This window comes from Suillus clintonianus, assembly GCF_016758775.1.
Source record: "Suillus clintonianus strain FC179 chromosome Unknown DEU56scaffold_12, whole genome shotgun sequence".
NCBI classification, from domain to species: Eukaryota; Fungi; Basidiomycota; class Agaricomycetes; order Boletales; family Suillaceae; genus Suillus; species Suillus clintonianus.
The window spans coordinates 551,095-572,809 of NW_024539236.1; the positions used below are offsets into that span (position 1 = coordinate 551,095).

General features: G+C 47.9%; 5 protein-coding genes across 5 annotated transcripts; 1 reads left to right on the forward strand and 4 right to left on the reverse strand.

The window, feature by feature from the left end:
* Positions 1–207: 207 nt before the first annotated feature.
* DEU56DRAFT_978182 (uncharacterized protein) lies at positions 208–2,198 on the forward strand (the record flags this gene model as incomplete). Its single annotated transcript, XM_041359679.1, has 3 exons — positions 208–1,305; positions 1,360–1,514; positions 1,571–2,198. The coding sequence occupies exons 1-3, from the start codon at positions 478–480 to the stop codon at positions 2,196–2,198; spliced, it is 1,611 nt and encodes a 536-aa protein (XP_041212298.1). The 5' UTR covers positions 208–477.
* Positions 2,199–4,727: 2,529 nt separating this feature from the next.
* DEU56DRAFT_783078 (amine oxidase) lies at positions 4,728–7,239 on the reverse strand. Its single transcript, XM_041352132.1, has 10 exons — positions 6,532–7,239; positions 6,389–6,475; positions 6,214–6,339; positions 6,161–6,166; positions 6,006–6,043; positions 5,633–5,953; positions 5,530–5,586; positions 5,376–5,480; positions 5,053–5,317; positions 4,728–4,993 (listed from the first exon to the last, which is right to left on the reverse strand). The coding sequence occupies exons 1-10, from the start codon at positions 6,908–6,910 to the stop codon at positions 4,848–4,850; spliced, it is 1,530 nt and encodes a 509-aa protein (XP_041212299.1). The 5' UTR covers positions 6,911–7,239; the 3' UTR covers positions 4,728–4,847.
* A 608-nt stretch (positions 7,240–7,847) lies between these two features.
* Positions 7,848–8,587, reverse strand: DEU56DRAFT_729883 (uncharacterized protein; the record flags this gene model as incomplete). The annotated part of the gene is made up of 2 exons (XM_041348128.1): positions 7,848–7,983; positions 8,034–8,587. Coding segments are annotated over 2 exons (690 nt in total), but the record flags the coding sequence as incomplete, so codon positions are not given.
* Positions 8,588–8,936: 349 nt separating this feature from the next.
* DEU56DRAFT_729822 (uncharacterized protein) lies at positions 8,937–12,162 on the reverse strand (the record flags this gene model as incomplete). Its single annotated transcript, XM_041348124.1, has 10 exons — positions 8,937–9,226; positions 9,276–9,946; positions 9,992–10,130; positions 10,179–10,364; positions 10,421–10,818; positions 10,867–11,015; positions 11,069–11,234; positions 11,290–11,483; positions 11,541–11,909; positions 11,962–12,162. 10 exons carry the CDS (start codon positions 12,160–12,162, stop codon positions 8,937–8,939), a joined length of 2,763 nt encoding a protein of 920 aa, XP_041212301.1.
* Positions 12,163–18,886: 6,724 nt separating this feature from the next.
* Positions 18,887–21,681, reverse strand: DEU56DRAFT_978184 (uncharacterized protein; the record flags this gene model as incomplete). The annotated part of the gene is made up of 7 exons (XM_041359680.1): positions 21,404–21,681; positions 21,266–21,349; positions 21,031–21,204; positions 20,883–20,974; positions 20,258–20,311; positions 19,947–20,204; positions 18,887–19,096 (listed from the first exon to the last, which is right to left on the reverse strand). The coding sequence occupies exons 1-7, from the start codon at positions 21,510–21,512 to the stop codon at positions 18,887–18,889; spliced, it is 981 nt and encodes a 326-aa protein (XP_041212302.1). The 5' UTR covers positions 21,513–21,681.
* Between the last annotated feature and the right edge of the window lie 34 nt (positions 21,682–21,715).

Here is a 21,715-nt window from a genome sequence, read left to right on the forward strand (position 1 = left end):
TCAATGCTTCTGTTTTCTGAAGATCGGCAATCAACGATCGAATTGAATATCTCCACAGTCGCGCGGGGAATATCCGAATGGCCTGCATGTTTCACTATTGTCCGTTAACAGAACCTGCGCGCATGAAAGGATGGCGGATGCGTCCCTTTGTATGTATTACTCCAATTCGTGCGCTGTGTCCGCTTTGCCTGGGCAACAAGTTGTGGACCAGAACTCGAGAAAGGGGAGGGACACGCCGCAGTGTAGGTGACCCACTTCATTTATTTACTTGAAGCGGGCGTCTCAGCAGCATAAATAGTGGTACTTGTATCCCTTTCCTTCTCTTCACCACCAATCGTATTTTCTCTTCCGCATCCAAGTGTCTAACTTGTGCTCTAACACCCTTGTTTCCTGACTTCCTATTCTGTCACTTTCCTGGTCCAACCACAGGCCAAGACCGCGTCACTCAGCATATCTTCACCTTCTCAATCCGATCCAATGATGGACCAATCCTTCTCCTCGTCGAGCGCTCTTTACAATGAGCACGAATACGAGAACCTCAATTTCGGCACTGCTGTCGACAATCGATGGCACCAGTTCCAAAATCAGCAAGAAAACCTTCCCAAACCTCAACCTGAGCTCCAGCCCGGGTTTGGAATGTATCCTCCCGAAATGTATCAAAACCGCGTTGCACTTGGGCCAGCTCCCAACGTGGACTATGGAATGGCTCCCATGTTTGGTGCTGGTGGGGCACAATATGGACAACAACAATACGGCCAACCTTATCTGCAGAATATGATGAGGCCTGCAAGTCTTGCTCCCCTACCTAACACTTATGTCCCTCAGTCGGGTATGGTCATGGGCCCGAACCCCCCACAACATTATGGTGGATATGCCCCGGGCCCTCAGGCTATGGGTGTAATGCCGTCTTACTCTCCTCCAGTGCAGACTACTTTCGCTCCTGTGATGACCGCGAACTCTGGAGTCGCAGGTTCCCTCCCACAGGTGCGGGCCGCCGCGAGCGCTTTTGACGTTCCAGTCGTGCAAGCGCAACTGCCCGGACCCTCCGAGGCGGTAAACAATTATCTGGCTTCGCACACACTGGAAGAACTTCAGGCGCTGATGATGCAGCAGCACCCTGGTCACAACCAACATTTCGACCAGAGACTCATGCCCCAATTGCCATCTGAAGGCGCAACTGAGGGGGGCTCAGTGCGGCGCACCACCAAGGGCAAGGGCAAGGGCAAGGCGGTGAATGGCAATGGGGCGGCACGAAAGACGACACCGAGACAACGCTGCATTCCCCCTGAGGACGACCCAGAATTTGTGAGTGAAATATTTCTTTGGTTCTCGCCATCCCGCTGACAGCTGTTTAATCAGGAACAGAAACTCGACGATGGCGTGATCAAGTACAAATGCTTGAGACGTCACTGCACAGAAGACCTTCTCAAGCGAAGCAGCGTGCGCGAGCACAAGAAATCAAACATACATAACCAGCGTAACAATCACTTGCTGTGCCTAGCCTGTGGCTCCTAGTGAGTACCCCTGCTTTCAAATGTGACCGCGGGGCTGATATATCTATTCTTACTAGTTTCAGTCGCAGTGATGGGCTCTCGCGTCATGCGAAATCTAAGCAGTGTGCCAGGAACCAGGAAAAAAAGATGTTCGCCAGCACCTCCGCGGCACCACTGCCAGTCACCGAACCCCAATGGCGATCCACATTCAAGGGGAAAACACGGGAGACCCAGGCATCCCCGCCCTCAGTTGTAAACGGGCCGAACTTTGCTTCCGGCTCTGGCGCGCAACCCATTGTTCAGACCCCAAGACTGAACTCGGTGACCAATAATGCCTCGTCCTTCCCTGTTTTCGCGCAGGACACTATATCCCTGACCGACGCACTTTTCAATGTCCAGGCGCCACATATACCACACTCTACGCCCCACTATTCCTCTGATGTGCCTCCCATGCCTGTTACGGCGCAAGACTTCTCAATCTTCGAGGAGGGGGAAGAAGACACGGACCTTTTTGGTTCGCCTGCCATGGATACCGCGCAAGACTTCTCAATCTTCGAGGACTCTGAGGAAAAAGAAGACGTGGACCTTTTTGGTTCGCCTGTCATGGATACCGCGCAAAACTTGTCACTCTTCGAGGACTCGGAGGAGGAAGACGTGGAACTTTTTGGTTCACCTGTTATGGATACCGCAGCTCTCCCGCTGTAATATCATCATCTTGAGACTATATGTTTCTTTGTTTATCCAAGCTTGTATTGTTCACATCCGTATCCTATACCAGTTCATAGCATATTCAGACACGACCATTATGACCATTATGACCATTTCTTGTAGTGTAATGCTGGTATGCATAGATGTATCTGGGACAATGCATATGCTATAATGTTCCCTGTAAAACGTGAACATCCCACTACAAAGCCTGCTAGAGTTGTTCGTAGCACCTACATCGAACAATTCACCATATCGTTCACAACTAGCCACGGTATGATATATATGTTTATATCAATTGTCGACTTGTTGAGGACGAATTCTAAACAGTATATGCCAGTCAGTATGCATCTTACTTGTAATGATGTGCAAATAAGTTCTTGAACACCTAGCGCCCGATTACGACGCAAAGATTCGCGAGTGCTCACGAACCATCTAATAACCATCACACCTTTGCTTGTCATTCACATCATCCACTGCTCGACGTAAACTGGATAATCATCGACTCACACTTACAGGTGCCTGCAACCACAAAACCAGTTCAATCATGCTCAGGTACTCGGGGGCCAACTCCCAACATTTTCCGTAGAATGTCAAAGACAGCGAAGAAAGTGAATAATACCACTGTGAATGAGCATAGTCAGCTAAACGGGGCATTAGCAACATTAATGTGAATCGATTTGAGACAGCCGAAGAGAGACCAACTGACCCCAAGTAAAATCACAACGAATGGCGTCAATATTCATATATCTGTCAAGGAAGAATTATTTGACATCCAAAATCCTGTTCACATACTTATAACTCGACGACTGGCATTTTTGGCGACGGAAGGCATGCTGCGATGGATAGCACACTGTCGAAATGTGCAATGATGCGTGAGTTTCTGCTTTGGGGAAAGGTCGGGCAAATTGATGTGTAAAGACCTTTAACGCAAGCAACGTGTGCGTCTTGAAAGCGAAGGCCAACGTGCACGTTCCCCTTATGGATCATATGTTCGGCCATCGCTCCTAGAATGAAGTACATGAACATTGAGAGGCTCGTCGCCCAAAAGAAAGGTGCATCAGAAGAAGAAATAAATGAAAGTTCGATCGAAAACTCGGCCAGATCAGAGCCGAAAGCAAAACTCGAGGTTTAACGGAGCCCCAAGGAAACGCAAAAGTCCGCAAAGAGATGATCGATTTCCGAGGTAACCGTCCCAGGTAAGGCGGACCAGACCATTTCAAGATATCGCTTTCTCGGGGAAAAGATAGTCAAAACCCAACCATCGCAGTCGTAAAGGAAGAGCAAATCCGATAGTCTTAGTGCAAGACGCGTACTCGAGATCGGTTATATCGTACCATGATCGTGATGCATTAGGCAGCGGGATCTTAGAAGCGAAGTTCGAGTAGAAAAACGTCAGGGGCAAAGCCAGCAGAATCCAGTCGGTTTGACAGAGCGATCGAGCCATCGTTGAAGTCGTTAATGCCTGCCGAAGAAACACAGCTACACTCTCACTCGAGCCCAACATGATGTCAGGGTAAATCCAGGTAGTCAGAGTCTAATTCGCGTGCTCGAGGTTGATTAGATTGTACCAAGTTCGTCGTTCAAATGACAGAATGTTGAGGAGGAGAGATCGAGTAGGAGATCGTCATGGTCAAGGTCGGGAGATTTCAGGGCAATCGAACCATCGAAGGAAGCTTGACCGTTGCAATCCTAAAGGCCCGTCGAAGAGACACGGTCCTCTCGCTCGAACTCAAACCCAGCCTCGTGCCAGAGTAAATTCAGGTAGCTCGAATCTCGCATGCTCGTTAGATCGTACAAAGTTCGTGGTTCGAATAATAGAGTATTGAACAGGGGAGATCGAGTAAGGAGATCGAGTAAGGAGATCGAGAAAGAGATCGTCATGGTCAAGGTCGGGAGAATCCAGTCGATTTCAGGGGGTGATCGAGCCGTCGGAGACCATCGCAGTCATAAAGAGCAGACATTCGAAGACAAGCCCAACCTCGTGCCAGAATAAGTCCAGGTAGTCCGAGTCTAAATCGCATACTCGAGATCGGTTAAATCGTACCAAGTTCGTGCTTCAGCCCGGTTGTTAATATCGCAAATAAAGTGTGATGCAGTGTGAAGTTAGAGGCCAAAATGAGTGAAGGAAATGAAGTGGAAGGAAATGAAGTGGAAGGAAATGAAGTGGAGGGAAATAAAGGAGAAGACGGCCTTTTATACGCACATCCACTGTCGGATGACGGATACAGAAATCACAATTGTGAGACATCCGGCGGGACCATCAGGATGACGTCTCATAACTACCATAGAATGAGGTCATTTCAATCTTGACCAGTCGACCGTAACAAGCGGAACCCCTATCGCAAAACATTATACGAGGGATCGCGAAGGTGCGCATATTATGCAGGCAACGGGCCCGTCCAAGCCATCCATGCCTTCCAACAGACCTACCCAGATATTTAGGAAGGTAGGGACACCACTGTAAAGTAACGATCATCTTCAATCATTCCATGACATTTAACCACCATGAAAATGATGAAGATGGTCGGTCCTTTACATGAAGAAATAATTTATCCTCGAACCGATCCTCAATAACACTGTATCGGTACTCGAAAACGATACTGCTCAAGGCGACGACAACACGGCTCGGGAAACAAACATAAGCACCTAAGACGTGATAGACACGAACGGGTAGGGGGAGGCATCAACCACGCTATTCAGATGCTGCCGCCCAGCACATACAGGGCCCTCGACGCACTTGGCGACCTCCTCCCCAGCGTTCAACCCCTCGTAATACGCACCATGAAGGAAACCTACATTTACATATTTTGCCTTCATCAACAAGCCAACTACAGTCAGGAAAAACACGCACCGAAGTACTTCAAGCTCGTCGCTTCACCCGCAAACCAGAGTGTCTTGTCTACCGTAGCCCTCAGATTTTCTGAGTGACCAGGAAGGAAAGAAGGGGGCCAGTTGGAGTAAGAGCCACGGAAGAGAGGGTCCGCGTTCCAGCGTTTGAAATGGAATGCCACAGGATCAGGAACGGTGATGTTGGGGTACATGGCTCTGAGGACTTCCATGACTTCCTCTTGAACATCCGAATCTTCCATGCCCTCGATGCGCAGTGAGAAATCACCCTAAATATCCTCAGAACTGGCGACAGAAGCACATAGAGCACGAATCATGCGGACTTACGGTGACGGTCACAAAGACGAGACCAGAACCAGGGAAGAATTTGACGTGGTCAAGACTCTGCCAGATCGGATATCTCCCCCGTTCCTTATCTGCATAGATAGCCATCTATTCCGGATAAATCAGAGAGATATTTAATGCTAATGTTCATCCGTACCTCAGTATCGAACCAGAAGTTCTGTTCGAACTGTAGGAAGATTTTGGTATATGTAGCCTGGGGACAGTTAAGTATCAAAAATAGTGACCTTGGGCAGACATACCATGACCATGCTTTGAATAGCTTCCATCTTCCACGAAGGAAGAGTAGGTTTGAACGCGACATCACCATATTGTAATACGCCAAGACTAAGTGTGCAAAGCACGTAGTCCGAAGTGAGAGTAGTCCCATTTGCCAATGTGACTGTCGCCCCATCCCCACTGTATTCAATCGTTGTAACAACGGAATTCAGGGAGACTTGCTGAGGTTGAAGAAACTCTGCAGCTTCGGCTTGGATGATGGTTTTGAAACCACGCTGGTCGATGCAGAGGTTGTTCTCGTCTGAGAAACCACCCATATCGGTATAATAGGTGAAGTTGTTGTTCTGTGGGAACATTAGGTGTTGATAGGTGCGTACTAGACTAATATATAAATACCCAGGCCGATGCTATCCACGAATTCTGGTCTGGGGACTAGTGCGAGACTATTGAGAATCACAAATCAGCAACGTGATCGAGTCCTCGCACCTGTGCATCTAATGGGTGTGCGGTTGTGACGATTAGCAGGATTAAGACATGTAAGAAGGAAATACGTGCATTCCTGGCGAGTTTGATATTAGGAAGGTGGAAGGCTTGGATAGTAGATATTCACGTACCCAGTCGACTTGATAATACTGGCAGGCTGCTTCGTACATGTTCTTTGGAGTTGCACCGGTGATGCCGTAGGCGCTTTGAAGGCCGAGGTCAACCTGTTGCGTCAAGACGCGTTCCCCTCATAAAACATCTGAGCACGCAAAGCTGACGACTGCACGATGTCGTACCTGCAACTACACCAGTTTGAGTGAATTGATTGATTGACGTGTCCAAGAGGTCGCGATAGTCTTTGAACCCGTTATAGTCGTATGTCGCTGTTCCCCAGTGATGAGTCCAGACAAAATAGTGAAAAAAGAATTGCCAAACGTACTGATACTGCCATCAAGATCATTATACTGGTTCTTGACGTGATGTTTCCGAGCGAGCGTCAGAATGGGATTAGCTGTCCCGTTGCCAGTCTGCGTTCCCTGAATCCAGTTAGGACCGAGTTCGATTGTGTACTGCTTGCCAGGGACACCTATAGTATAATCCTGCATCCTTCCACCTAGCTCGTCGCGTGCTTCGATAATCAAGAAGTCAGTAATCCCCTTGCGATGCAATGTGCGCGCAGCAATGACGCCAGCGACGCCTCCTCCAAGGATTAGAACTTTGGCATCTTTGGTTGAGCGTTGGTCGTTCTGAGCAGTGGAGGGCGAAGCTGTGGCGAAAGCGGCACAGCCAAGGAGCACGGCGAGGTGGACATGACGCATCTCTTTGATGGGTGAAGACGCGGCTGATCAAAATGATGAAGAAGACATTTATACCGGCGAGGGTGATGCAGGCGTTCCCGGCACAGCCAACCGGATACTATATGACGAGACATTTAGATAATAACGAGAATTAGAAGACTCGGGCGGTCATCGGGTCAGCATCATGGATGACTCGGAGAAACCCAGCGCGTCGTCGCGAAAAAGCACTTTCGGCGTAAGACCAGAAAATGTTTCAGGACAGGTGGCAGCCTGCGGCAACTGCGATATGAGACAGTATGAGACCGAGCAGGCGGTGATCGAGAACCGGAGGGCTCATTGCCGCCTTCTTCGGTTGCGGAGGCATTAATTAAACCTACACCGCCGAGTGCCGAAAGGCTATCACACAGGTCTAAAAGTAGTACCCTGTGGCTGACCTCACTCCCGCCTCGGTCTAAGGTCTTTCTCGGTACCTCTTGCCGAGCAATATAATACATCTACAAGGAAGCGAGGAGGCGAAGGGGTTGGGAAATATGCTTACAACCGCCTAAAGAGCTATTTGAGGCACCATTGATAGCCTGGCGACTAGAGCTATAATTGATGTGGGGCACCAGAGGTTGTGGGTAGGTCTTGTACGGCACCTAGCAGAAGCATTTCACGCATACCTGCCGCACAGGTTGGTCTCCATAGGTCGTGTACAGATCTCCTCAATGTTTGGTATACATAGAGTTTCAGATGTGAACAATCTTTAATCAACATTGCATGCACCATTCGGATCTCACCAGCATGGACAGTTGCAGTGAATCAGGTACATTCACCCCAATACGAGAGTCGAGCATCCGAGTAAATGAAACGGGTCACAAAAACATTGCATTAAGACGGTTTAGATATAGACAACATTAGCCGTAGAAACGAGTGTGATATATAGAGCGACGGAAAAGAAGCAGCATCAGAATGAACATCACAGATCCTGATTCCACAGGAGCTTGTTCTGAATGGTGGTCTGCCACTGGGGGCTATTATTGGTGAGGAGCTTAGGAACGGACATGTTGCCGGGAAAATCAGCGAGGTCCTCCTGAAAATATTCTACAAGCATTCTTGGCAATAATGAGCAACAATGCATGAGGTTCAATAATAAAACACCTACTGCCGAAACGTGGTTTCAATTGATGTATGAAGGGGAATGGTTCCTTGATGATTGTTCGCTGCCTCCTGCTTGGCAACTTTGCGAATGTTCTCGAGCGAGGTATCAACAAAGTTCCAAAATTTTCCTGCAGTGAAAACGGCGGGCTTGCCATTGTCTCCAAAGCCGGAGTCGTCTTCAGCAAGAACTTGGCTATCCGGGGTAGTATCAGGCCCCTCGCTATCCTCAGGCTCGTAATCCTGGTCTGCATCACCGCTGTTACCTAGATTCTCCTCCAACCCTGTACCATCAACTAAATCGCTATTGTCGATGGCTCCACTGGCAGCGGCTCCCGCGTTGTACGTATCATGGCCTTCATTGTCCTGGTTAGTATCCAGAATGTCTTCATCTTCTCCGCCTAGCATCTCACGCTCGATGCTGTCGATGTCAATGCCAAGCAGCGGTCCAATTCTGGCACGGACAGCAGCATGGAGAGACGGAATAAGAGAAGGTGAATAAAGGGCTTTGAGTGAAACAATCCTGTAGTTGCTGATACCAATCATGAAGACGCGCAAGCAGCGCCGCTAATTTTCGTAGATCATTATAACTACAATGTCCTATAGTAGGATACACCTGTACTTGACCGGGTTATGCATAATCATCACTGATTAGACACAGGCCGTTATGCATGGTTACCTCTAGTTTTTGACGTTATGCATAATCCCTTCGACTGTATGTATAGTAATGTTCCCACTGGTGTCCGTGATGCATAATGCCTTCGACTGTCATACAGGATGCTTCCGATCTTCTCTTTCCATGTTCCTGGCATCTACGATCGCAATCTCGGAGACTGACGCAATCAATGATTATATATAGTGCTACCAACACATAGGGGAAAAGAAGCAATGTATGTCATCCTACTAGTATTCAGGGCGCAGCCACTGCTGGGGGTAAGCTTGCCGCAGGAACTGCACGCCATTTTCTTAGACAGTTGTCCCGCATCATGATCCGAAGGACCGCCTGGCGCCTTGCATACGCTGCAAGGCCTTCTAACTCTGCAGCATCCAACCCAGTCCTCCGGTTTGCCTGATCCATCCACCATGCCGCATGCCAGTCGAAGAATGTGCACACGCGCCGCATCTCCTCCTGGAGAAGCTCGACTTCTTCTGTCCAACGGTGTGAGCGTGCCCGAGATTTACACCACTCTACACGTAGCGCTGTGTAATAGCGTTTTAGCTCGTATCAATTTAATGGACAATTTCTTACCTTCAGCAAGAACAGTCTCTCCTTCCCTGTCTCCAGTAGTGACGCCACGTGCCTTCCAAATCCACGATAAAGTTCGATTACCTTCGGATTGGCCTACGTGGCCATCAGACATTCCCCGAACGTGCTCAGGTTCTAGCTTTAGTAGATCATCTCGCCAGCTATGTTCCTGCAAAATGTCGCCCAGGATAACTAGAGCAGTCCAGGCCCTACGGTACCGTTCTGCATCTGTCTTGATGCTAAGATCCACCTTAGCGAGAACTCCCGCTGCATGTGTATTCGCCCGCTGGCCACGCAATTGATTGTCTTTGAACTTGAATAAGTGGCTGCGCAGTCGGAGGTGTCGACGGAGATCATCGAGAGCATCAAATGCTTGTGCCTGTCGCAGCTCCCATTCATATCTGCACAGACGCTCCTCGCAGAATTCGTTTGAAGCCCTTTTGAGTTGGGACGGTAACCACAGTTTGACCTCGTAGGGTTTTTCTTCCCGTGAGCTTACGGTACTAGCTGTATCGGATGCGCGAACACAGACGACTGTAGGCATGTATAATACCTGGACCTTGCACCATTGCTCGATTTTGCGTTGTAGTGCGTTGCTTCGTTCTTGCAATTTCGTAAGTTGAAGGTCCGTTGCGTGAGCTCCCAAGGCAGCATACTCTCTTTCCAGCCGGCGTCTAAAAAAACATTGAGATAAAGATACAAGGGAGATATAAACTTACTGATGGTCCTCGATTTCAATACCCGATGACACGAGAACGCTTGGGGATACCTCGGTATGCAGCGAGTAGTTGAGGCCATGTTCTAAATCTTCTGCCTCCTTCTGCGAGAGACGCAGTCGTACCGCTGCGAGAGACATGGCTGCGAAAGAATGAGAAATATAAAATCGTCATAAAAGAACAAATGCACTTGTAGTTGTAACCTCGAAGGGATTCGTCTGTGATCTATCGGCTTCCCAGCCTTCGATAGCCTGCTTCCACCGAGCGACTTCCTCTGGTCGTTCGGCAACCAATGTGTCATTGAAATCGTTGAAGTCGATGAGGTGCTGATCACGTTGAGGTATGGCCGCTACGAGCTTTCGGAATAGACTGATGTCTTGAAACCAAAATGTTAGTAAGAGGTTCCAATCGCGCGGTGTAGGTTCCACTCACGAAAGTTGGTCACTTTCTTCCAGTTAAAATCTCCGAAATGATCATCGAGGGTGTCGCGGCGTGAGCCAGGGCCCATCTCCCGAGTGCTCGTTGCTACAGGATTTATATTCGCCCACCCGCGCTCCGGTGCCTCCCCGTCAGTCCGACCCATCCCTTTGATAAGGTTGTGTGAATAGGTTACTTGGCAGAATGCAACGTGTGCGGGAAGATGGAATTTCGGAACGAGGAACACAAACTCTTTCGTGCTGCGTTCCACGTGCATTTGACATGGGTATGTAGCCATACGATCCCATATGTTCTTGCTCCATTGGCACGCTATATCGTAGGACACATTGAGCGTGACTACGTCCTTCGAGTATTGCAAGGTAGAGAAGAATAGGTAGTCCATATTGATGTATCTATAGTACACGTTGAGTGGTGCGGTAATTAGTAAAGCTCTCGCCTACCGCTCGCCCTTCTGGAGATCGCCGACACCGCAAGGACGCTTCATGTTGTGGCGTGAACAATCGACCGTGCCGGCCCCTGTTGCTGCCAAACCGCGAGAGTTTTTAGTCTCGGCCAAGTTTACAGCGTTGTGGCTCGCACAACTACTTTTCTGTGTGATGAGTGGGTGAGCGAGTGTGATACGGCTAAGATAGATGGCCGCACCTCTTGCGGCTGCTTTCCAGTGTCATGGAGAAACTTCTTGAATGCCCCCTCTTCAACGAAGTACGCCCAACCTTTGTTAAGACCAGGGTCGGCCTTGTCGGATGATACGTTTTTGCGTGCCAGTCGAAAATTAGCATCGATTGCTAGAAACAAGGAATATTTCCATCTAGATCATTCTGTGAGTGAACACGCTACACGGACTAGACCAATCCATAACATACCTTTCCTCAAACGGTGTATCTTCCCAGCCATTTGGAATATTCTTGCCCGGATGGGGGCAGGCAGGACACAGTACTGCACAAGCACCATGTTGTGTCGCCGCAACCCCACCAGGGTCATGGCCCCGTCCTGAACGCTTGAGTAAGGTGAGGTTTCGCCATTCCTTTACCATCCGTAAGAGAGCGTTATAGCGATCCTGTGAGCCGTTGTGAGCAAGTATGAATGAACAAGTCAAACCAAATTGAAAACTTACCTTTGGTGGGTTAACGCCTGTGTTGTTGGTCAAGCGTGCGAGTGTCTGCCAGTACTCGAAAGTGGAGGCCTTCGATTCAAACGAAAGAACATGGAAGTGGTGGAGAAGTCGAAATGTTGCGGTAGTCTTCGGATCCAGTGTAGTTGCTGGGAACCAACGCATGCGAAGGAGTTGTGTCGTACGAGATTGAGCTGTTTGACACTCGCAGAAGTGGAGTGTAATATTGTGCACTCCGTTGATATCGAGGACCACGAAGTCGTTATGAACCAATGACGGGTTGCAACAACGTTCACCAGGGGGGTGTCCGAGTTGAACTTGCAGCCCAAGATCCCGCAGGTTAGTGTCTTCGAAATGTTGGCTGTTCCAGTACTGCGCAAGTCAATCAGTGCGAAGTAGTGAGCACTGCTAGATTCCCACCTACCTCAATTCTGTGGGTTGGATTTTCTATATGCCTTTCTACCGTGCACGCCTTGCAATAGAGCTCAGTACCAAGACAATCTTCACATCGAAATTCAGGGGCATTCATGCATCCTGCAGAACCTCGACATGCTTCCTGATGTAAAAAATCGCCGCGACCCTCCAGACGGAGGAGTTCTAAAAGAAAATGGTCCCGATCATCCATCCAAGTCAACAATGGGTTATCCTTCAAAACAACACGTCAGTAATTGTATCCAAGATCAATTGTCTTCACTTACTCCTAAATTTCGATTCCCCCGTGAAACTTTCACTTCGAGTGATGTTTCAGCCAAGTGTTCGTTGTAGACGTGGTCTTCGTTAGAGTCCAGAAGAGCCTCGTAATCGAAGGCGACAGTATCAGAAGTATGGAAAGCAGATGGTGGTGGCGCAGTGTGAGAGCCTCTTGGAGCACCAAAGTACTCTGTCTGAGTCGAGACCTGTGCCGGTCCCTTCAAAGTGTAAGATCGATGTTTGTGAGTTGAGACCTGACTGTTTTCTGGATCCTCAGCCTGAGTAGTGTTTTGCATTCGCTGCTGAGCTGCGTGCTTTTTTGCATTGAGAACATACCAGTCACGCGTAAGCTTGTCTAGCTCACGGCGTCTTTTTCCCATGAGGGCTACAGCATTGAAACAATGAGGAGATATAGTATTAACAACATACCGCACAGGGATCACGTGATGTTCAACACTAGATGCAAAATACATAGAAGACTACAGTAATCACTTGCCAGTGCTAAGCGCTAATTGCCAATCAAGTGTCCCTTTGCGAAGAGCTTCAAAATATGAGTCTACACTTAAGTCCATCTTCTGGATCATTTGCTCACATGCCTGTTACGACTTGGATAGTTCTTGCGTAACTAATCCAATAAAGGAGTTCTTTGTGTTACGACGTTCGGTTCAGACACTTGAGGGGCTCTCCCTCTAAGTGAAGTTCGAGTATAGGCTAGTCTCTATAAGAGCTAGATCGGAATCAGGTATCTTCCTCAGAAGATGATCAAGTATCAGAGAGAACCAAGTAGATTCAAGTTAGAGAATACAAGCGTAACTACTGCGGTATTTATAATGGACAAAGGAGGCACGGACCAGGCCGACTATGGAAGTGAAAGGAGTCAAGAAGAACATCATGGAACTATCTGGAATGTTCATGCAGTGCATGTTGATAAGCAGTCAAAGATAACAAGAATAGACGGAAGTATCTAGAATGTTCATGCAGTGCATGTTGATAAGCAGTCAAAGATAACAAGAATAGGTCGGAGAAGCATGATGATGAGAAAATGATGGGGCCGCTGTAACATTACCCCCTGTTTATCGTCTGAAGTCACCGACTTCAACAACTTTCCAACCTCGCATCGTCGTAGTAAACGAGATCTGCGTCAGCGTTATGAAACTCCAACAGGTCGTCTCCCGTGCGTTTGTTGGCGAGCTCCTCTGCTTCTCGCTCAATTCGTTCGATAAGTTCGTCTTGGTCCGCTTCCCATTTAGCAAGTGCATCGTAGAAGCCCTCTTCGTTGTGCTCCATGGGAAGGATTCTTTCGCCGTTGAGTTGGCGGCAGAAGACTGATAGGTGTCCAGGCTTGAACACGAGGCACGCTCTGCAGTAATACTCTGGGCAGTTCTTGTGACGATGTCCCATTTCTTTGCAGTGGCGACAAATGATGTTGTCATCGAAAGAAAGAGGAGGGTGGTAGCGATCTGGATGACTTTGGAGGAGTTACGATATCTGGCTGCGAGCAGCGGTCTTTGTTCTTTGGAGGGGAGCGTGATTTGGGGTTGTAGGGAGTTTTCTTTGTGGGGTTTTTACGACGTTCCGAACGCCTGGGCGTGTTCTGTGGTGGAAGGACGGATAGTGTGATTGTCGGTTCAGGAGTGACGGGGATAGCAGTAGGAGGGGGTGGGGGTGGAATGGCGACCTCGGTTGTGACTCGTTCTGCGATGGTTTGTATGACTTGCGTTACATCCTCCTTGAAATACAAAGGAAGGAGATGGAGAGCAAAGGTTCGTATTTTTCTTTGACAATAGAGGATGCTGCGCTGAGTGTCGGCATCGCCTACATTTTCAGCGATGGTTTCCAAGAGACTGGTGGTGCGGATGATATTGACGGTGGTAAAGGTGGTGTCATCCTCTCTTTCAGTGAGGATGCGTTCTATTTCAAGAGCATGTTGTGGGGATAACAAGGGCGGATTCTACGAGAGAGGCAGCGTCAATCTCGTTAACGAGGTCGAAGTATTCAGCGAGTTTGAAGGACGAGGACATGGTTTGTTTTGCTAGAATCGGTTCTGGAGACGAGGGTTCAATGGAGAAGTCGGGCTAATTTGAGGCGGTTTTTATAGGCTTTCAGGATCTCTAGGGCGTTCTGGAGTTCCTTTTCGGGTAGCCATGAGTTTTCTGAACTAGGGTAGCCCTTCCATGACACGAGGAAACGGCGTCTTCCTTTTACGTTTCCCTTGTGGGCGAGGATCGCTTCTATCTCGTATTCCTCTTGTCCAGTTGATAAGATCAGGTGGTGGTTCAGGATGGTTCGGGCCGTGAATTTCAGTTTCCCGATAGGACGATAGTTCAGAAGCATGAAACACGGGGTGAGATTTCCAAGATTCTGGGAGACGGAGTTTGAATGTGATAGGGGAGAGGACTTTTTCAATTTCGAAGGGACCATATCGCTTCGGCGCAAGCTTCTTTGATGGGAGATGGGTGATAAGATGCGCAGCAGATAACCAAACTTTGTCTTTAGGTTTCCAGGGTTCAAACTTTCTTCCAAATGATCGTTCGGCCATACGTTGCATTGCTAGTTTATGACAGGCAAGGGCTTCTTCTCGAATCTTCTGGAGGTGTTTTACTCGGTCTTCTGCGGCAGGGATAGCGGAATCGGGGAAAGCGTAAGGAATTCCTCGAGGCTCATAGCCCATCATGAGGAAGAATGGAGAGGTGTTTCGGGAGTCGTGTTTTCGGTGATTATGGACGAATTCTGCCATAGGAAGATGTTTTACCCAATCTTGGGGGTTTGACCGGCAATAAATGCGGAGATAGGTTTCGAGTTCTTGGTTTAATCGTTCAGTTTGTCCATCAGTCTGCGGGTGGTAGGCGGTCGAAAGGGCAACTTCATATTCAAGGAGTCTTCCAAGTTCTTTTGCGAATTTTGATGCGAATTGGGGACCTCTGTCGGAGATGATCTTGTCATATAGACCGAATCTGAGGAACACTTTCTTGAAAAAGAGTTTGGCTACTCCTTCCGAAGTGATGGTTTTCTTGCAAGGTGAGAGAATTACCCCCTTCGTAAGCCCATGGTCTACCACGACCATGACAGAGTCAAAACCTTCCGATGGTGGGAGATCGGTGATCAAGTCTACTGAGACTTGGGCGAAGGGGCGTAAAGTGGAGGAGGAAATAGGGTTCAGAGGGGGAGTCGTGGGGTGCGTATTGGACTTCATTGTTGACACATTGTGCATCCTTCGACGTATTTCCGGATGTACGTTCCCATCCCAGGGCCACCAATAATCTCGCTTAATTAGTTCTTCAGTTTTAAAGCGTCCGGGGTGTCCGGCAGTGGGGTGGTCATGGTGAAGATTTAAGATGCGATGACGGAGATTTGCGGGGACGTAGGCTCGGTTCTTATAGAAAAGCGTGTTGTCTTCGATACGCCAATCAGACAGTGCTGATTTCATAGGAGGGGCATTGAGCCCAGTCTAGGGCCTGTTGTGCTGCTAAGATAATGGGATCCGAGAGGGGGTTCTGGAGTTTCAGTGCTGCGGCAAGGTCGATATCAATGAGTCGTCCAAATAATTCATCAGGGAGGAGGGTGATATTGGTGTTATCAGTTTGGCCTGCAGAATGATCCGGTCGTCGTGAGAGAGCATCAGGGGCGGCGAGTTTGCTTCCTGCAACATGATGTAGTTCTAGATCGAACTTCATTGAGGGTCAGCTGCCATCGTGCCTGCCGACGCGTCAGGTTCTGTGCTGATCGAAAATAGAGAAGATTCTTGTGATCGGTGAAAACTACTACAGGGTGTGGGTTCCCTTCAAGATAGTGGCGCCAAGCTTTCAGGGCTCGGATGATTGCGAGGAGTTCCCGATCATAGATCTGATAGTTTCGTTCTGCTGGGTTAAAGGATTGGGATAGATATCCGCAAGGATGATAAGCACCATTCTCGTCTGTTTGCAAAAGAACGGCTCCTGTAGCAACAAGGGAGGCATCGGTGGCAAGAGCGAATTGTCGCGAAGGGTCGGGGTTTCGGAGAACAGGTTCAGAAAGGAAACATTTCTTCAGTTTCTGGAAGGAATCTTCACAGGCTTCTGACCACATGAAAATCGCATCTTTCTTTGTTAGATCGATCAAGGGTCGTGCGAGGTCGGAGTAGTGGGATATGAAATGACGATAGAAGTTACAGAATCCGAGGAATGATCGGACTTCTTTTACTGAGGATGGGAATTTGCCAATCGCTGATACCCGAAAGTTTGGCAGGGTCCATCGCAATTTGTCCTGGTCTGATAATCATCCCTAAATAGTCCACCTCTTGAGCGTCGAAAGTGCACTTTTCTGGTTTCAGGAAAAGAGTTTCTCTTCGAATGATTTTGAGAATACGGCGGGTTCTGTCCTGGTGTTCTTCGAGAGTTTTTGAAAAGATCAAGATGTCGTCCATGTAGACTATCATCCATCCTTCGTCTATCTCTTTTCTGAATGTCTGATTCATGTATGCTTGAAACGTGGCTGGTGAATTGCAAAGACCGAAGAACATGACTTTCGGCTCAAAGAGCCCAAACGAGGTTGTGAAGGCGGCCTTCCAGCGATCATCGGGATGAATCAGGATGTTGTTGTAGCCCGATCTAACATCCATTTTCGTGAAATAGTTGGCGTCTTGCAGTTTCGCGATTAATGGAGGAATTAAGGGAAGAGGGTATGCGTTCTTTATCGTCCATTCATTGATGTAACGATAGTCTTGACAGGGGCGAAGAGAGCCATCCTTTTTTCCAACAAAAAAGAAGCCACTAGCTTGAGGGGATTTCGATGGTTGGATAAAATCTTTCGAAAGATGTTCGTCTAAGAAAGCTTTCACAGCTTGGGTTTCTTTCTGGGATAGGGGGTAGGTTTTTCGCTGATTTAGGGACATAACCAGGTTTGGTTTCGATTCTATGATCCACTCCTGGCCTCGAGGGCGGTAACTTGTTTAACCCGTCTTTAGCGAAGATATCGGCGAAGTCGTGGAGATAGGATGGAACGAGTTCTTCGAAGGTCTTTTTCTTCTTTTCTTGCGCATCTTTTAGGGCAAATTCTTGAGCCTTGTTGCTGGTCTTCAGGTATTCTTCTCCGGTAGTTTTCCTTGAAAATATCCATTGGTTCCTTAGCGGTTGCGTCGAAATTGCTCGTCTAAGCTCAATTGCGGATGTTCCATCTCGGGTGAGGGGAGTATCGAGGGAAAGGTTTTCGATGATTCTGACCGTTGATCCATCAGGAGAGTATTCGACAAGCACTTCATCATCGTTGATCGGATAAGTGGAGATATCATCCACTTTTCGGGCGAACTAAGGTTTCAGTGGGAACATCGTCCCAGACATCATCCTTGGTGTCGTATTGAGGAAGGGGAGTGGGAGTCTTCCACATTTCTCGGTATTCTTGTTCCAGCTTTCGAGAATGTGGAGTTGCTGGGAGTTTGAGGGTGTCTTTTACCCAATCGATGTCGGGATTCATGGCCGATAGCCAGGGTTTACCAAGGAGAATCATATCTCTTTCTCCCATGGTCATTACGTTGAACTTTCCGATCATGAGGCGTTTGTCGATTTTTATGGCTAGGTGACAGTAATGAGTACATTGCTTCTTCGAGAGTTGTCCATCGGCGTTTCGGATAGAGAAGGGTTTTTTGAACTTATGAATCTTGATTCCATGTTTCCGGACAAACATCCAGTTGATGAATGTTGCCCCTGCGCCACAGTCTACTACGGCGGTTGTGTGCAATGCTTTATCGGGATGTACGGAGGAGAAGATGGTCGCCGGGACCCTGAATTCTTTAGTCTTTCCTACATTCTTGGCTATACGTACATCGATATATGGAGTATCTGACATTGCGGCAGGCTCCGAGGTTAAAAATCCAAGTTCCATCCTTTTGACGGATTCATCGTCTTCTTCTTCCTCGATCTTGCTGGAAGATTCTTCATCATCAGACGCTTCGCGTCTTACCGGTTGCTTTCCTTTTCCCTTCTTTCGGTCATCTCCAGAATCTCTAGGATGGAATGTGCGGTCGTTCGCACGATGTCCGACCTTTCCGCATTTGAAGCATTTTCCTTGCCTCATGTATTCTCGTTTCTCATCTTCGGTTAGGCGGTCTACGTCCATCGCGTTCTCGTCCCTAGGGGTGCCTGAGAAGCGAGTGGGTCTTCGATTGTCGTTCCTCTTCTTGCTGTGGTGATTCGAGTGATGAGAGTTGTGTGAACGGAGGAGTTGGTAGGCGTTTTCGATGTTGATAACTTTCCTAAAAAGTTTTTCTGCATCTTCAGGAACTTCTCCGGAGTTACATAACTTCGTTACGATTTGGTGGTTTAGACCGGCGAAGAAATAGTCTTTTACGGCGGCGAAGTTATTGATTCCAGCTTTTGAGGCGAGCTGCTTGAAGCTGGCGATGTATTCGCTTAAATCGTCTTTCTGCTTTAGGTTGCGGAGTTTGTGGAGGGCTGTTCCTACAGAGTCAATCGGGGAAAAGCTTTCTTTCATCTTGGTAGTGAAATTCGCCCATGTTCCGAAAACCGTTCTTTGCTCCGGTTAACGAGGTTGGGTTTTCTTCTCTGGTAAAGGTGATGAAATCTTCCATCCAGAGAGCTGCTGCTCCTTCTTTCATGAATGAAAGAGCGAAGATGATTTTTCGCTTGTCGGTGTCGTAGATTTCATCATTGATTTCGATGTATGAGTCAACTAGGCAGCAGCCATTGGGAAAATTTCTCTCTGTCTCCGGAAAAGTCAGGTGGGTATCCAATTTTCCGTTCAATGGGTTTGTCTCCTCTTCCTGCCATAGTGGATACTTGAGGTTCGGGTTCTTCTGGTTCTTCGGGTTCTTCGTCGTAGTCTTCTTCTTCCTCGTCGTCAAGGTTCAAGCGGTGGAGCGTCAGGGATTTCTTCGTCTTTATCAACGGGTGGGTTTTGGGGGTGTTCCTGCTGCGACGGTTCTTGGTTCTGGGATAGATCCTTCCTCAAACGAACTATATCCTATTGGTGATGCAATGACCCCTCTGGTTATAGCGGATGGTCCTGCTAATAGGGATGAGAACGGGTTCTGAGGAGTCTGAGCGGGAGTTCTTTCTGTTCTGGGGTATGGGTCTCCTCCTAGAATTCTTCCGGCGGCGTGTCTTGCCTTAGCCGAGCTTAGCTTCTGGGAAGACGTCTTGTCTTTCTATTCTGGGTTCAGGGTTTCAGGGTGAGTGGGTCCCTCGGTGATAGAGGGGTTCAGAGTAACTTGAATCTTTTGTTACGACTTGGATAGTTCTTGCGTAACTAATCCAATAAAGGAGTTCTTCGTGTTACGACGTTCGGTTCAGACACTTGAGGGGCTCTCCCTCTAAGTGAAGTTCGAGTATAGGCTAGTCTCTATAAGAGCTAGATCGGAATCAGGTATCTTCCTCAGAAGATGATCAAGTATCAGAGAGAACCAAGTAGATTCAAGTTAGAGAATACAAGCGTGACTACTGCGGTATTTATAATGGACAAAGGAGGCACGGACCAGGCCGACTATGGAAGTGAAAGGAGTCAAGAAGAACATCATGGAACTATCTGGAATGTTCATGCAGTGCATGTTGATAAGCAGTCAAAGATAACAAGAATAGACGGAAGTATCTAGAATGTTCATGCAGTGCATGTTGATAAGCAGTCAAAGATAACAAGAATAGGTCGGAGAAGCATGATGATGAGAAAATGATGGGGCCGCTGTAACAATGCCTGGATGCGAAATTGTAAGATGCGAGTCACCGAACATACCCCCACTCGTAGTTGCTCGGTATAAGGACCCTCTAAGCTTCCGGCTGACGTGGATAACCCATGTGCTTGCTCCAAGAGTTTGCGTACCTCGCGAACGTCGTTCTCGTATTCTGGCTTCAGTGAATCCCATCCTTCACGATCAGCAGCACAGACAGCATTCAATTCTTCAGACTCCAATCGTTGATACAGATTGGAACCTGGTTCATAACCAGCATTGAACCAGATATCGTCCAGATGATTAAGGAGTGCGAGTGTCTCCTACAAACAGTGTGCATTAAAATTTGACAAATCAACCAAAATGTTTGACTCACATCTGAAGCTCCACCCCGGCGACGCCAGCGAGTGCGGGATTTGACATGTTCTTGCTGCCGATTCCTGTTGATTGTGAGTTCAGTAGTGCACGCGCAAAGAATGAACCACATTACTTGACTTGCCTGGCGTAGTGTTTTTTCTTGGATTTTAAACGAGCTTGATGGGACTGCTCAGTTGTGTTGTACTTGCGTTTCCGAGTCATGCAAGGCGTCAGTCAACTGGAATGTGTGAAAAGGCGTAGGTAAGCTTCCGCACTCGAGTTAGATTTCATGTAATGCCTCAGCCACCACTTCGGGACACATTAAATCATAGCACATAAGTTTCATTGCAGCTGTAAATACAATAGTTTCAACAGTCTGATTTATATATTATGCATTCTGACTAGCGCAGGACAGGTAAAATGAGCTACCGTATCAGAAATCTCCCGATATCACTATGTTATAGACTCGCGACCCAATAGACGTGAATTTCAATGAAAGCATATTGTACAATGACTTTGGGACGGCTGTTGATGCGACCTAGTAATCCATCTCCCCAAGAGCTTGACATTCACAATTCTCTCAACATATATATGTAAAAAATGCGATTGAAATCTATGTATCAGTCCCTACAGGAACATCGCACAACTACTACATCACAAAAGTCGCCCCCTCTCTCCTGCGCAGCTTCACTTTCTGTTGCAGATGTGGTAGCGGTGGGATTCGTGGTGCCAGTGACTGGTATAGTGAACATATTAAACAGTAAACTCCAGGGTAGCACTATGAAAACTTACCGGTGGTTTCCGACTTGGAGAGGCCTGTTGCAACGCGGCTCGAAGTGATTGCTATACCACAAGCATAGCAATTGTGGCGGTGTGCCCGGAAAACGCATGCCGCGCATGCTCCATATTCAGTCTGTGGACTCGGCAGCTCCTCTGAATCATGTCCATCGTGTGCAGCAAATATGGCTATTGATGAGGAGTGAGTGTGATGAGCCGAGATTCAGATTAATTGAAATGTTGAACATACCATTTTGGTCACTGATTAACGTCAATGCTCCTCCCAGCTCACGCAATGTGAATGCTGGGGGGTCACCATCATCATATCCCTGGTCTGCAGCAAAAGGTCTAATGAGCCATCAGATGAATGGTTGAAAATAAAATTTACCGCTTTGATCCCTAATCAACCCCAATGCTGCAGCCAGCTCATTTACGGTGAATGTTAATGGGGGTGGAAAACGACGGTAAGCCGTATTATCGTTCCTTGGGCTCTGCATTCAAAATGAGGTGGGAGTGTGAGTAAAAAAATAGCAGACGGCAGCAGTTACCAGGCGATTTCAACTCCGATCAGCAAATACACTTGCTGATTGGTTGAAGATGTGTGGTCAGCATTAAATTTTCAGGCTTGGCCTGCGGTAATACTAGGACCGCACAAAACCTAAAATCGCGTTATTCAAAAAAACGCGTACCTCACCAAGGC